The sequence below is a fragment of the Felis catus genome, chromosome C1 (assembly GCF_018350175.1).
Source record: "Felis catus isolate Fca126 chromosome C1, F.catus_Fca126_mat1.0, whole genome shotgun sequence".
NCBI classification, from domain to species: Eukaryota; Metazoa; Chordata; class Mammalia; order Carnivora; family Felidae; genus Felis; species Felis catus.
In genome coordinates this window covers 184,143,603-184,159,510 of record NC_058375.1, presented here as the reverse complement: position 1 = coordinate 184,159,510, position 15,908 = coordinate 184,143,603, and the positions used below count along the sequence as shown (strand labels likewise).

General features: G+C 36.7%; 1 protein-coding gene across 4 annotated transcripts in view; it reads right to left on the bottom strand.

Moving 5' to 3' along the window:
- The window catches only part of PLCL1 (phospholipase C like 1 (inactive)), a 331,201-nt gene that overhangs the window by 39,712 nt on the left and 275,581 nt on the right, over positions 1–15,908 (bottom strand). For all 4 annotated transcript variants that reach the window (XM_045034236.1, XM_045034237.1, XM_045034238.1 and 1 more), the window contains exons 4-5: positions 13,926–14,001; positions 11,737–11,846 (exon numbers count right to left, since the gene is read on the bottom strand). In XM_045034236.1, coding sequence (XP_044890171.1) covers positions 11,737–11,846; positions 13,926–14,001 — 186 coding nt within the window. The remainder of the gene's footprint in view (positions 1–11,736; positions 11,847–13,925; positions 14,002–15,908) is intronic.

Below are 15,908 nucleotides of genomic sequence, written 5' to 3'. Positions count from 1 at the left end.
AAAAATCCAGAACCAATGGCTTCACAGGTGAATGATATGAAACATTTAAAGAGAATTGATACCTATTCTTTTCAAACTATTCCAAAAATAGAAGAGGAAAGAAAGCTTCAAAATTCATTCTATGAGGGCAGCATTATCGTGATACCAAAGCCAGGTAAAGACACTATGAAAAGAAGAAGAAAATGAAGAAGAAGAAGAAGAAGAAGAAGAAGAAGAAGAAGAAGAAGAAGAAGAAGAAAGAGGGTAAGGGAGAAGAGGAGGGGGAGGGGGAGGAGAAGGGGGAGGGGGAGGGGGAGGGGGAGGAGGAGAAGAAGAAGAAGAAAAGAAAAAAAAGAAAAGGAAAGAAAAGAAAAAACAAAAGAAAAGTACAGGTCAATCTCTCATGAACATAGGTATAAAAATCCTCAGCAAAATATTAGCAAGCCAAATCCAACAACACCTTACAAATAATCATTCACCACAATCAAGTGGGATTTATTCCTGGGACACAAGAGTGGTTCAATATTTGCAAATCACTCAACATGATACAGCACATCAATAAGAAAGAGGATAAAAACCATATGATCATTTCAATAAAAGCATAAAAAGCATCTGACAAAGTAGACCATCCATTCATAGTAAAACCCTCAACAAAGTAGATTTAGAGGGAATATACCTCAACATAGTAAAGGCCATATATGAAATACCCATAGGTAACATCATACCCAACGGTGAAAAACTGAGAGCTTTTCCCCTAAGATCAGAAAAGAAGATAAGGAGGTCCACTCTCACCACTTGCATTCAACATAGTACTGGACATCCTAGCCATAGCAATAAGACAAGAAAAATAAATAAAAGGCATCCAAATTGGTAAGGAAGAAGTAAAACTTTTACTGTTTATAGATGCCATGATAATATATACAGAAAACCCTAAAGATTCCACCAAAAAACTACTAAAATTGATAGAATTCAGTAATGTCATGGGATACAAAGTTAATAAACAGAAATACATTGCATTTCTATAAGCTAATATGAAGTAGCAGAAAGAGAAATTAAGAAAAAAATCCCATTTACAATTGCATCAAAAAGAATTAAATGTCTAGGAATAAACTTAAGGAGGTGAAAGACCTGTACTCTGAAAACTATAAAACAATGATAAAAGAAATTGAAGACTACACAAACAAATGGAAAGATACTCCATACTCATGGACTAGAAGAACGAATACTGTTAAAATATTCACACTATCCAATCTACAGATTTAATGCAATCTTTGTGAAAATACCAACAGCAATTTTCACAGAACTAAAACACATAATCCTAAAATTTGTACAGAACTACAAAAGACCCCGAATAGTCAAAGCAACTGAAAAAGAAAAACAAAACTGGAGGTATCACAATCCCAGATTTCAAGATATACTACAAATCTATAGTAATTTAAATAGTATGGTACCAGCACAAAAATAGACACAGATCAATGGGACAGAATAAAGGGCCCAGGAATAAACCCACAATTTATGTTCAATTAATCTTCAACAAAGAAGACAACAATATGCAATAGGAAAAAGACAATCTCTTTAACAAATGGTATTGGGAAAACGGGACAGCAACATGCAAAAGAATGAAACTGGACCATTTTCTTATACCATACAGAAAAATAAACACAAAATGGATTAAGGACCTACATGTGAGATCTGAAATCATAAAAATCCCAGAAGAGAACAAAGGCAGTAATTTCTCTGACATTGACCATACCAACATTTTTTCTAGGTATGTCTTCTGAGGCAAGAGAAACAAAAGCAAAAATAAATTAGTGGGACTACATCAAAATAAAAAGCTTTTGCACAGCAAAGGAAACAATCAATAAAACTAAAGATCACCTGCTGAAAGGGAGAAGATATTTGCAAATGATATAGCCAATAAAAGGTTAGTATCCAGAGTATATAAAGAACTTACACAACTCAACACACATACACGAAACAAATAATCCAATTAAAAATGAGCAGAAGACATAAGCAGACATTTCTCCAAAGAAAATACAAAAAGCCAACAGAGACATGAAAAGACATTCAACATCACTGATCATCAGGGAAATACAAATCAAAACCATAATGAGATACCACTACCTCACACCTGTCAGAATGGCTAAAATCAAAGACATGGGAAACAAGTTTTGACAAGGATGTGTAGAAAAAGCAATGTTTGTGCCCTGTTGGTGGGAATGTAAATTGATGCAGCCACTGTGGAAAACAGTGTGGAGTTTCCTCAAGAATTAAAAATGGAACTACCATATTATCCAATAATTCCACTTCTGGGCATTTACCCAAAGAGAATGAAAACACTAAGCTGAAAAGATATATGCACTCCTATGTTTATTGCAGCATTATTTACAATAACCAAGATATGGAAGCAGCCCAAGTGCTCATTAATAAAGAAGATATGGTACATACATAGAATGGAATATTACTTAGCCACCAAAAAGAATGAAATCTTGTCATTTGCAACAACATGGATAGATCTAGAGAGTATAACGCTAAACAAAGTAAGTCATTCAGGAAAAGACAAATGCCATATGATTTCACTCATATGTGGAATTTAAGAAACAAAACATATGAACAAAGGAAAAAAAAGAGACAAACCAAAAAACAGACTCTTAACTGTAGAGAACAAACTGATGATTAGGAGAGGTGGGTGTGGGATGGGTGAAATAGGTAAAGTGGATTAAAGAGTACATTTATCTTGATGAGCACTGAATAATGTATAGAATTATTGAATCATTATATTGTACACCTGAAACTAATACAACACTGTGTGTTAACTATACTGGAATGAAAATAAAAATAGAATAAAACAAATAAAAATAAACATACAAATAAATGTAAAACACACATACAAAATGTATACAACAGAACATTATTTAGCTGTATAAAGGAATTTATTACAACATCACTGAACCTTAAGGACATTATGCAAAGTGAAATAAGTCAGTCAAAAAAGGACAAATAGTGCATGATCACACTTATATGAGGTACTTACATGAGGTACTTATATGACTACTTAGAGTAGTCAAAAATCATAGAAACATAAAATCAAACAGTGGTTGTCAGGGGCTGGGGAGGGAGAGGAATGGAGAGTTATTGTTTAATAGATCCTGAGTTTCAGGTTTACAAGAGAAAAGAGTCGGGATGGATGTTGGTGATGGTCGCACAACACTATGAATGCATTTTAATACCACTGAACTGTTCATTTAAAAATGGTTAGGATGGAAAAATTTATGTTCTATGCATTTTAGCACAATAAAAAAAAAAACTTTGGAAAACAAAAATTCCCAACAAGATGGTAAGAATAGATCATCTTGTTTGTAAAGCGCAATCAGGAAGGGAAAATATAGCAGTGGGAGAGATTACAGTGAGAAATTGTGAAGTAAGAATAGAAACGGAGTGCAATTAGGGTTTCATAGTGCCATAGGTTAAAAATAAAACAAAGGAGGAGGAGTAAGATATAAAAGAGAGGGTATATAAGTAGAGAGATTTACACTATTGATAAGTTTAGTGACAAAAGGATCAGTGTGTTTAAGCAATGTAATGTAGTTAAGCACAGAAAAAGATTGAAAATAATATATAGTCATAAAATGTGAAGACTTAGGACTCTAGCTATCATAAAACCTGATCCCATCTTTAGGTGAGAAAATCTAGCCCCAGAGAAGATAATCTAATGTTTAAAAATTGTATTAGTTGAAGATTTTTAAACTCATGTCCAACTTCCTATACGTCAAAACTCTCAGATAATCAATTTTAAGATAAAAGAGACAGGAACTCACAGCCCCAAATCTTGTTATTTTGTATGTATTACTAGAAAATATTTTCCTTAGACTTAACAGAATTGAAAGCTTTATTGAAAACTCTTTGTAAGTCCACATTTCAAGATTAATGACTTACAGCCTCTTCAATATTCCTGTCAGGCTCCTTTCTTCTCAGTGAAGCCTGAGGAGTCCTTACCTATAAGGACTTCACCTCTCATTTCCAAATCATCTCAGGTTTGCTATTCAAAGGAAGAAGATTCCAGGACTTTTGCTCTAATGGCTTAGGTGATAAAGGACAGAGTGAACATCTGAGAGATAGAGTTGAGGGTGTAGAGGAGTGGCCTGAGGAAGGAATATGAATAGAATTATAGCCTTTGCAAAGCTCTTGCTGGAGGCACTTCCTCTACCTCATCAAGTTGTGGAGGCTGGCAACATCTAGACTGAAAGCGAGTGAACAGTAACCTGGTCCAAGAGAAACAGGAGGAGGCTGGCTGGGTTCTCAGGGTGGGTCCAGGGTCAGGCCCTCTGCTTTGGTATTTTTGTTATTTTGTTTTCCTTTCCTAATTTCGGTATCTGTCCAAGTGTTCAATTACATCTGGGGAGCTAATTCACGTGCTACCCAAACTCATAGGAGATGCACTGGTAATGAAGGAAGTTAACTGAAGCGTTTACAAAAACAAATACGACCTCCAGGCAGATAGGACTAGTTTTGTCACTTGGTCAATCCATTCTGTCTCCACTAGAAAAGTATACCTGGGAAGCCAAACTGATAACAGAGTTGCTTGGTGAATATAATGTCAGAACAAGGAGAATTGGTGGTCTAAAGCTACACGCTTTCAATGTACCTTTCTGCACTGTGGGAATATACTGCCAAGGTGATTGGAATTCTCATGTTATGTGGACAGGACACTTACTCTCTATAAGATAATGAACATAAAGCACTTAGTACAATACTTGATATATAGAAAGCACTCAGTTAATATATCATTATTATGGTACTATTAATATTCCAACAATATAGCATAGTGGGCTGACAGCATGGGCTCTGGATTTAGATTCTTGCTCCCTCACTCAGTACCTGTATGCCAATGGGAATGTTACTTAACCTCTCAAGCCTCAGTTTTCTTATCTACAAAATGGGTGTAGTACCACTAACTTCACAGCATTACCCTTAAAATGACTTAAGATGTTGTGTGAAAATCACTTACCTGCTTATTATAAGCAGTGAATGCTAATTACTAATAATAAAAATAACAATTATACAGCACTTTTTATATGCCATACACCACGTTATATATCTTAACTCACTTACGTGGTGTTTAAATGGGGTGTTTAAATCAGATGGGGACCTCAAAATGTGGGGTGGTGATTGGGTGGAAGCTGGTGATGCAGAAGGTAAAAGGATTCACCTCAAGCAAAACAAGGTGATAGAAGTTTATTGAATACAACACAAGGGAATGGCAGGCAGGACAGCAAAGGAGAGGCAGTGGGTGGGGTTCGGTTTTAAAGGGAGAAGAGGAAGAGGTATGGCAATATATGGAATTCTCCCTTTTTTGGTAGCTGTGCCTAGTTGTAAGTAGCCCATTGGTCAGTTAGGGCCTGTGCATATACTGAGGTGGGTCACCTGATGGCCAGTCTGTATTCAGCCAGGGGAACACTGTGGGCCCTTTCTACATTCCATTGCTCAAGGCTGTTTGCCTAAAAATGGCCTCTACAATTTAGTCCTCATATAATCCTATGAAGTGGGTGTAATTGAGGAACCTCATTATATTCACCAAAATCTGTTCCCTTTCCTTGAGGAAGTATACACTTGCCCCACTCCACTGAATTCAGATCTGACCATGTGGCTTGTTTGGGCCATTCAAATATAAATAGAAGGAAACTATGATTCCATGTGTCATATGGCAGACCTATGACAGAAGTGAACATATGGCAGAAGTGTTTAAAACCAATTTGTGCTTTTCCCTACCTCCAGGATTGTAGAAGTATTAGATACAGTTCCTATTAGCCTGTGTTCCTAAAATATACTTGCTGTGTATGTCTTGTGATGGACATACAGTAGAGGCAAGAAACAAGCTATTGTTTTAAGTCACTGAGATTTTCACATTTTTGTTACCACAGCACAATCTAGCATATCCCAATTGACTCAGAAGCACAGAGACAAAAGGAAGTTTTCCCAAGGACACACAGGTAGAAAGCGTCTGGCTTCAGAGTCTGTACTCTTGATTCCTTTGCTTTAGGTTACTTAACAATTGATAGTATTATCAATATGAAGAATAGTTTATTATTAATGCATTGTTGTCACTGGGGGTCTGTTTCTAGACTTCATAAACTGACATTCTTTTCTCAAAGAGTTGCCTCAGGAGGAAAGCTAGCCTTTCTCTAGCTTCTACTACAACAAGAGCCAACAGCTACCAGAAACACCATTGGAGAGGTTCTCTATAGGCAACATAGAGGACACTGGACATGTCCCTTCTTGATATAACCTCAGAGAAGCCTCCAGGATATATGGTCACTATGGATACCAGAAGAGGCTGATTTGATACACACACACACACGCATACACACACACACATACAGAGTCACAAAGAATGATTTTACATGGTCATTTGGTTGAGGGTGACTCCATTCTTGCTATCATTCAGTCTTTCAGAGATGGATACCTCTCATACTTCTTTCCTCAATAACCCATCATCTTATTTCCTTTCTCCTGTCTCTCAACAATGAGACTTCAAGTGGTTTTGCAGGCTCTGTTAGAAAGTGTATTACTGCACTGACATCCACTTAATTGCCCTTATTCAGCAATATTTCCCAGAGATGTGACAGCCTGAAATTTGGGGCCTGAATAAGAGAATCTGCCTGCATTACAAACACAAGTACCCAAGGAGAAGTGAAAAGCTCCAGCCTCTGCTCTTCCCAAGAAAAATGAAAATGTTGCCAAGAAAAAGCAGAAGAAGGAAAGGCTTAAACAATAATAAAAAGCCAACAAGTCAGGCAGAAAAGATTAGTCATACCTACTGAATATAAATCTACAAAAAAGAACTGTTTTTTTATTTTTATTTTAGACAGAGAGAGAGAGATAGGAAATCTCAAGCAGTCTCCATGCTCAGTGCAGAGCCCAACACAGGCTCAATCCCATGACCCTGGGAGAAATCATGACCTGAGCTGAAATCAAGAGTCAGGTACTCAACCAACTGAGCCACCCAGATGCTCCAACTGGATTTTTTTGTGTGGCACACACTGGAATGCATTAAATTACAAGCTGTAAATCTGTGTAGGGAAAGTATAAATACATATCAATTAATAGAAGTGCTCATTGATGAAGTAATTGTTCATCATAATTTATTTAATACATGTCATTCAACTAGTAATCAATGAAATTTATGAGCAATAAGAAGTCAGCCACTTCCTAATATTTTTATTCCTTTTTAAGCTCTAGTGACCACCTAACTTCATAATTTTTCCTTTACAATAAAATGTTTTAGTTATATTTTTTGAATATTATTTTTTATATATTTCTACTTGACACATGTCTAGCCTGGTAAAATTGAGTTTTTCATCAAACTTTTAAAAATGTAAAGATAATTGAATTTAGTTCCTTAAAATGCCTAACAGGCCAAGTTAGAAAAATATATACTGGGAAAGCTCACTAAAATGCTACTCAAGGGTTCTTTCTAATTTCAGTTTTACAGGTGTGACTGCCTTACAATGAAGTTCTTTTTATACTTGAGGAGTCAAGACACTCTGGATGGAGTCCAAGCCTTTAAATGGATTCCACATAATAACACATTGTGTTTTCTCAGACATATAGTATAAATTCATATCTCTCTTCCAAAAGAACTTCAAAACTCTCATGAGTGAAACACTTCCAAAATTAATAACAATTTACTACAATAGGTTAATTAAGCCAGTGAAATTGTAGCATCTCTTTCTGGAAGACTTAAAGAACAGGGAAAATTCCCATTGTAAGATTTTAATATTATGTTAATAACCAAATAACACTCATTTCTGAAGGATAGCATGGGGAAAAGACAGATGGAAGTAACTCTTAATGTCTGATGGTAGGATGAGATGCAACTATCTTGGTCCAATGATTATCTAGAAAATATACTGAAGACTGAGTCACTGAGACATGTATCATCACATCACCCCAAATAAATACAATGGCTATATATAGAATTTGATTCTGTGCTCAGCAGTGAAAGAGAAAGAAATGGATAGGAGGAAAATATTATAGTTAGCTATTGGCATATGGCCAAAGTGTGGGGAAATGCAAATGATATGTTAAGCAACTCCCTATTCTGGACCCATGTATGGTACTAAAATATGAATGGAAGGAAAAAAAAAAAAACATGGATTGTTTCCAGGACCATCTTGACTTCAGCTTTCTTGCTGGATCCTAAGTCCTCATCTCTGGCTTGGAAAGTGTAGACACTAAGTATAATTCATATTCGTTTTATTATAGAGCTATTTATCTTTGTCTCTGCCAATTTTTCTCTAGCTTCCCCTTCATTTATTAACATCGTATCAATGTAATACTGAATTTCAGAAAACATAAACTAAAGAATTACTTTTTTAGTCTCAGCTCAATTTACTTTAAAGCCAATGCTCCTTTCCACCACTCCTTGGTCCCAACAACCTTTTTCCTAGACATACATTTCTCATTTTTTTCAGCTTCTCCCCTACTTGTTGGAAAGTACATTGGAATTAAATATTTTTAGCTTCACGAACCCATATATTCAACCAATATTCATCAATCCCCACTCCCTTCCTCTAGTTAGTAGAGAGTACTTATATAAATTGCATGTAAGGAAACTTTTTCTGTTGGCAATGCACAACTTTATAGCGGGCCCTGCCATATTCTACCTATTCACTGTTTATGTCTCAAAAGTTTGGTTACTGCTTATTCAACCAGTTGTAAGCAATGTAAACTGAATCTAGAAAACTAAGAAAAAGGGGATTTATTGGAAGACTTTAGAAGCTTGGAAAATCAACAGGAAGGCTGGAGAACAAAGCAGGAATTAAGAGTTTCACATTCAAGATACAAGAAATAAAGGGAGGGGGTGCCTGGGTGGCTTAGTCAGTTAAGCATCTGACTCTTGACTTGCTCAGGTCATGATCTTGTGGTTCTGGAGATTGAGCCCTGCATCGGGCTCTGCACTGACAGCACAGAGCCTGCTGGGATTTTCTTTCTCTCTCTCTCTGCCCTTCCCCTGCTTCCTCTCTCTCTCTCTCTAAGATAAATAGATAAACACTTAAAAAGAAAAAAAAGAAAGGGAGAGTCTTAGAGAGGAGGATCTTCTCAGAGAGGCATCATTGAACTAAACAGTCTCCAAAAGAGCCTAGTCTCTGTTCCTCAGCTAAAAATTCAAACTCCAAGAAGGTCATTTGTTCAGCACTGTGGAAAGAGCACCTGACTAACAAGCCCACCAAATGCAATGAAGGAAAGGAAATATTAAAAGTTTGGAAAAATTCACCATTCTTGTTTAAGTTCCTAGCACTCAAGCTGAAATGCTAGCAGCTAGTACATTAGCTACAATAGTAGAATATTGGTCATGTTTCAAAAGATCTGTCTTAGAATGGCATGTATAGTATTTGCTCAGCCCGATCTAGCAACCAGCCCCTGTCACTAAACCAAATAAACACAGAACAGTGAATGGGCTTAAGTCACAGATTAATACAGAAATAAGAATTCGTAATTTAAAAATTAATTATTAAAAGACTTCTAAATAAAATAAGAAACAAACAACAAACTTGTTCCTCCGATGTCATCTTCGCGTGGCAAAAGTAATAGCATACATATACATATATATATATATATATATATATATATATATATACACACACACACATATATACACACACATATATATTATACATATAACTATGTATATGATTGTTATTACTTTATATATGCACATGTGTGTATACAGTGTCTAGTTTTATGCACTGTGACTTAGACATTTTGTATATATTACTTCATTTAATTCTCACAAAACCCTGAGTATTAATATTATTGTCACTCTAGGGGCACGTAGGAGGCTCAGTTTGTTGAGCATCTGACTCTTGGTTTCAACTCAGGTCATGATCTCATGGTTCAGTTCATGGGATCAAGCCCCACATCAGGCTCTGAGCTGACACCTTGGAACCTGTTTGGTATTTTCTCTCTCCCTCTTTCTCTCTCTGCCTTTCCCCAACTTGCATGCACGTGCTCTCTCTCAAAATAAATAAACTTTCAAAATATATATATAATTGTCACTCTAATATTATTGTCAGCCCTCAGAAGGATCATACAATTTGGTTAAAGCCTCACAGCTATCGGGCAATGTGCACACAGAGCCTGCCTCACCCTTGCACTAGGCTGCCTAGACTCAGTCACATGGATTGAGTTTTATGGGGAGCAGAAGGACAGTGTAGTATAGACCCACAGACACGAGTTGAAATCTCAGCTTTGCCATTTACTAGATGAAGGCAAGAAGCTTAAACCTTGTTAAGCCTCAATGTCCTCATCTGTGAGATGGATAGAGGCATACCAGGGTCAGCAAGAGTTGCTGCAAGGGCACACCTTTGTTGCAAAGAGGAAAGGGAAAATGTATATAAACTACTTAGCTGTGAGCGCCTGTCACATATTAAGTGCTGAATAATTGATGGCCATTATTGGTTATATGTCTGCCTCCCTTGGTACACCAGTCCTGGAGGCCCAGGTATTACTCTTCTGATATTTGTATCCATAGCTCCTTTCTCAGTGACTGGCACATTAACAAGACCACATAAATATCTGATCAGAAAGTGTTTGAGTCAGGGTTCACGCTGACATGTTGTCTTCTAATATTATAAAATAAGCCCCTCTTCATATTAATGCTATAGCTCCTCCCTGCTCATTAAGCAAATGATGCCTATTTTCCCTCATCCCACCTCCTGCCTCCAGACTGTTAATTCATGAGGTCAAGGTCTGTGCCTCTTTTGCTCTCCATGGACCCTCAATACCTAGCATAAAGTCCAGTACATAGTAGGAGGTTAGCAAATATTTGTGAACTGAATTTTTAAGAAACATTTGTAACATGTCTTACAGTTCACCTGGCACCTCCTCATAAACATATCTCTTTGGCACAAGCTGTCTGGGTTCAAACTCCACCTCCATTGTTTGTTAGTGGAGTGACCTTCGGTAATATACCTAAGCTTTTAATGCCTCGGTTTTCTCACCTCTAAAATGAGAATAATAGTAGTATTGGGTTGTTGTGCATATTAAAATGTTAGTTTATTAAAGCTTGTAAAACAGTATATGACATATAGTAGATGTTCTTTATACATTGGCAACGATTAATTTTTTAATTAATCACGTTTGTGGCTATTTTCTTCTCAACACACTGTCAGGAATAAATTATTCCAACTGCCTAAATCATCTGTCCTTTCACATAAGAAAATATGAAAAGTGGCATCTTTACTTCAAACTCCTAAAATTAATTTTCAGCAGAGCAAATCATAATCTCAAGAAACTGACTTCCAAAGCTATTTGCAAAAATAAATATATTTATAGAAACTGTTCTTAAAATAAAATAATCCTAAATGGTTCCAGATATTCTGAGGTTTAAAGCTCTTCCAAATCACTTGTGCTGGATCCTTCTCCCACAACATTTGGCATTATTCTTGCCACAGACAAGAACAGCTATATTGACATGAACAGCAGAGTCCATGTGAGTAAAAACACACAAGCACAACCACCAGGCAGTAGAATTAGGTCGTGCTGTCCTCTGTCTCCACCACAAACCTCGTTTGCCCTATTAGGGCAAAAAGTATGTCAATCTCCCCATCACTTAGAGCATGAACCTGGTGATTTAGGCCACATATTACTTAAAAATTCAAATCACTGCATTTAACCACCGATGTTTCTCTACACTTTGGAGACATGAGGAGAAGAATAATAAAGGCAAAGAAGGTCCCTGGGAATTTCATTTACCTTCAATACTGTAATGTTCCAGGCAAAACTCTCAGTCGCCTTGTTGAGTTTTCTTCCTTTCAAGCCTTCTTTCGCCCCTAGATTATGAAGTTCCTCGTGAAATTCCATCCCTTTGAAAAGAGAACATGTAAGAATTCTTAGTATGATGCTATTTCAGAAAAACATTTTATTATGAAAAATGTTATTATTTCCCATGCCTGCCCTTCTCTTATAATTTTGAAATCCCTGAATTGAATGCTCCTTCTCATTCTGTTCATCCCCACCAATGGCTGTCCTTAGGGGCAAACTAACAATAATGGATGCATTAGACCAAATTACCTTTGAAACAGCCAGGAGGCATAGATAAAGACATAAGAAGGAAGTTAAGAACCAAATTCTTCCAAGAGGGTACATATGTCTTGTTTGTCTTCTACTTGGTTTTTACATGAAACAGCGTAATGTGCAACTGATAACCATATGTGATAGATGCACTTATTCTACTTTTCCCTATAAACCATCTCCATAGATTGACAGTAGATCCTGGAGCCCATGTGGATAACAAGGTTAACCGACAAATGTTGAGTAAAAATAAAAACATGTTTTGTAAATAGAGTTCCTGGAAATACCTAAATGTTTCATATTTGAGAATGACCTTAAAATTATGTTTAGCTCAACTATTTCTTAAGAAGCCTGAATACTAGAAAAGATATCACTATCCTCAGAGATGGGAATCACACTTTCTTCTGGACAGCTTATGCCATCTTTGGAAAGCTATACCTTATGTCAAGCCAAAGTCTCTCTCCCTGGAACCTTGGTGCTAGCTAGATCCAGACCTGCTAGGTCCAACCTCTTTTCCACTGTGCAGCCCTTTAAATATTTGAAGAAAGATGTTAAAGTCCACTGGAGTCTTCTCTCCTCCAGATTGAACATTCTAGCATGGTTCAGCTTTACTAATAATGTCTCTTCTCTAAATATGACATCCAGGAAGACTGCATATTGCATATTGCATTGCATCCAGAAGAGCTTGTAGGAACATCATATTCAAAGTGGGCTTGAAGCAGCCCACACAAGGTAGGGTAGCAGCCCACAAGGCTGAAGTAGCCCACCACCCTCTTTATTCTAATTACTCTACTTTTATTAATGTAGCCCAAAACCACATTAACCTTCTTAGTGTTAACATCACAAATATAGCACATGGTAAGAGCATGATTGTGGAGCCGGGCTTACCCTCTGGCTCTACCACTTTACTAGCTACATAAACATGAACAAGTCCTCTCTGTGATCCAGTTTCCTCACTGGTGAAATGGTGATAACAAGAGTGTTTACCTCAAGGGATGGTGGTGAAGATTCAATGAGTCAACACATAAAAGGCTCTCAAAGTACTGCCTCACATATAGGAGCATTATATAAGTACGTGGGATTATTTCTGTGCTTTTTGTCAACAGAAACAGTTAAGTCTGTGGACCAAGTCAGCAAAGAGCACCATTTTTAAAGTCTGGTCTGCGTTCAAAGGTCAGCTCTACCTTGTGTTAATAGGCATCTTGGGTGATTCACTCAATCTCTCAGAATCTCAGATGGTTCATCTACAAATTGGATATAATGGTGAATTACCTTGTAGAGTTGTTATAAGGACTAAGCAACATAGTGTATTTGCACAGTATATCATATGCCAATATATCAAGCAATTATCATTATTGTCATCTCCTTCATCCTAATTATTGTGCGTCGGAATCAAGGAGAATATAAATCCAAGAAAGACAAAAGTATAGAGTATGGATGAAGGTGAATATAAATCAACAAAGGGGTACCCTCACAGAGATGTGATCCATCCTCTCCTTAAAGAAAGAATACATTTAAAAGGATGACTAATAAATGAGGCCAAAGCCTAGAAGATTAATAGGATTATGGTTCAAATTGTAAAAATGAGGTGGTTCTTAAGGAGCAATGTGTAGTAAAAACCACAAAAGTAGATTCAGAACCCCTCACCTCTTTAGACATTTTCAGACATTACCCCCCTATATACATACAACCCACCTACTGTCACCAAGACTTCTTCTGTACTAAGCAAAGACTTAAGTTTAACTCAAATTTATAGCTAAACTATGGCATAAAATATTTGAATTTTAAGAGTAAAAATGGAAACTTGAAAAATCTACCAAGAATTATCATTAAGTTTCTAAATGAAATGGGGCAGGAGTTGGGGGGATTACCTGCTTTCTGACACTGCACAATCTTTTCCTGGACTGTATCTGCCATTTCTATGAGAAACCGGCTCTCTTGAATCATCTGTCACAAAAATAAAAAAAGGTGGTTGTTAGCAGTCCTTAAACTGACTCATTGGAAAGACAACACACAGAGAGACTCTCCTGATGCTGGCAGTAATGGGGAACCATGGCCCTGACCACAAGAGGTAGGAGACGGAGGGATAACGTGTGCTCCAACCCCCATTCATTCTAGCACTACCACTAGAGGCACCTACCTTATAATTGCTTCAGTCACGTAACATGCTTGGCACATCATGAGTGCCAAATAAGTAATTGCTAAATAGATGTATACACATTCTTTCAGCCCCAGATCACATTCAGGAAAACCTCTATTCCATCGCCTCACTCCAAACATAACTGCAACAATAAGGCAAGTGGTACTGGAACAATAGCAACAAGAATCAGAATAAGGCATCACCTAGTAATGAGCTAAAGGACTACTGAACACATCAGTGAAGTTAGCAGCTTGGATTTGAGTGGCCCCAAAATGGTGGAGGTCTGGTCCTCCCTCTAAAAGGGCTCCAGCTCCACTGGCAAGAATGAGGAGTGGGTCAGATTTCAGAGACACCAATTATTCAACAGAGCTTGTAGGCAATAACACCGAAATGGTTGTCCCTGACCTTTACGTTTGGATAGAAAGCAAAAATGTCCAAGGAATAATTAATCTACTGAATGAAGGAGGGGAAATAAGACAACTATTGGAGAGATGGAGAAAAGAAAAATCTGTACGTGAAGAAGGGGGAAGATGATAATCAGTAAAGAAGTTGTGATCAGGATGACAAGGCCTTGGGGCCCCTTTGAAGAAGTGACTAAAGAAAGGCAATCAAGAGGCAAACTAACACTTCTTGAATTTCCAGCCACTCTTCTACCCCCAATAAATGCTGTCCCATCTCATCTGGCTATTCTGTGTTTTGTGTGTCTGAATATTCTGAAGGGACTTTAAGGCAGAATGCAAAGTGGACATGAAGGTCTGAGGTAAGACATCTTTCATAATTAAGTGCTGTTGAACAGATTAGTCTTGTATAATCACTGACAAATATAAAGTGGTTTATGATTACAAATTTTAAATGGAAAAGAATATTGAATCACAAATATATAAGCACTGTGGTAAGTACATGGGATATGATGCATTAAGGAGTAAAAACAGACACATCTCTAGCTTCATGGAGCTCAGAGTCTAGCAGGAAAGTCTACTCAAATGCATGAATGAAATGGGATAATTAATTCAACCAAACAAAATTCAATTACTCATATTTTCTGCCTAAAGTAGTAGTTGAAAGTAACTTATTTGGAGAGTTAAATTGACCATCAAAACCATAAAAATAGATACCCAAGAAGTTCTAGACTGAGTCAAACATTTTAACTGCATTAACTCTTTCAACTCTCAAAAGGAAGTGGAAAGCTAGTGAATAACAATTTACAAAATGACTAATAGTAGCCTAACTGACTAAAGCTTCCAAGTGAATAAAACTGATAAGCAGAAAAAGATTAAATATGAGGGCAATCTGATTCAGTCTTTTCTAAGCTTAGCATCCATGCATGCAACATCAATTGAGTTTTATTATACTTTCAAAAGTTATATACTGCAATAGTTAAGTAGTAGACAAAATATTTTCATGAAATTCAAGCAAGGGAAACATTCATAAATAATGGACATATTTTGTGACTTTACCACAAGCAAAATAGGTAATATGATATACATTTTTAGAATCATTTAATTTTAAGACCAAAAGAATCTTAGATATCATGGCCACCCCCTTAATTTTGGTTTTAGAAAAAAAGAAAGTGAAGAGTTATAGAAGTTAAGATTCTTGTCCAAAAAATAGAACTAATTAATTATCAAGCTGGAATTAAAATTGCAGTTTCCTGGCATCCACTTATTGTCATGAAAAAAATAGCACCCCTCTGATTTTGTCTGCCCTGCCCATA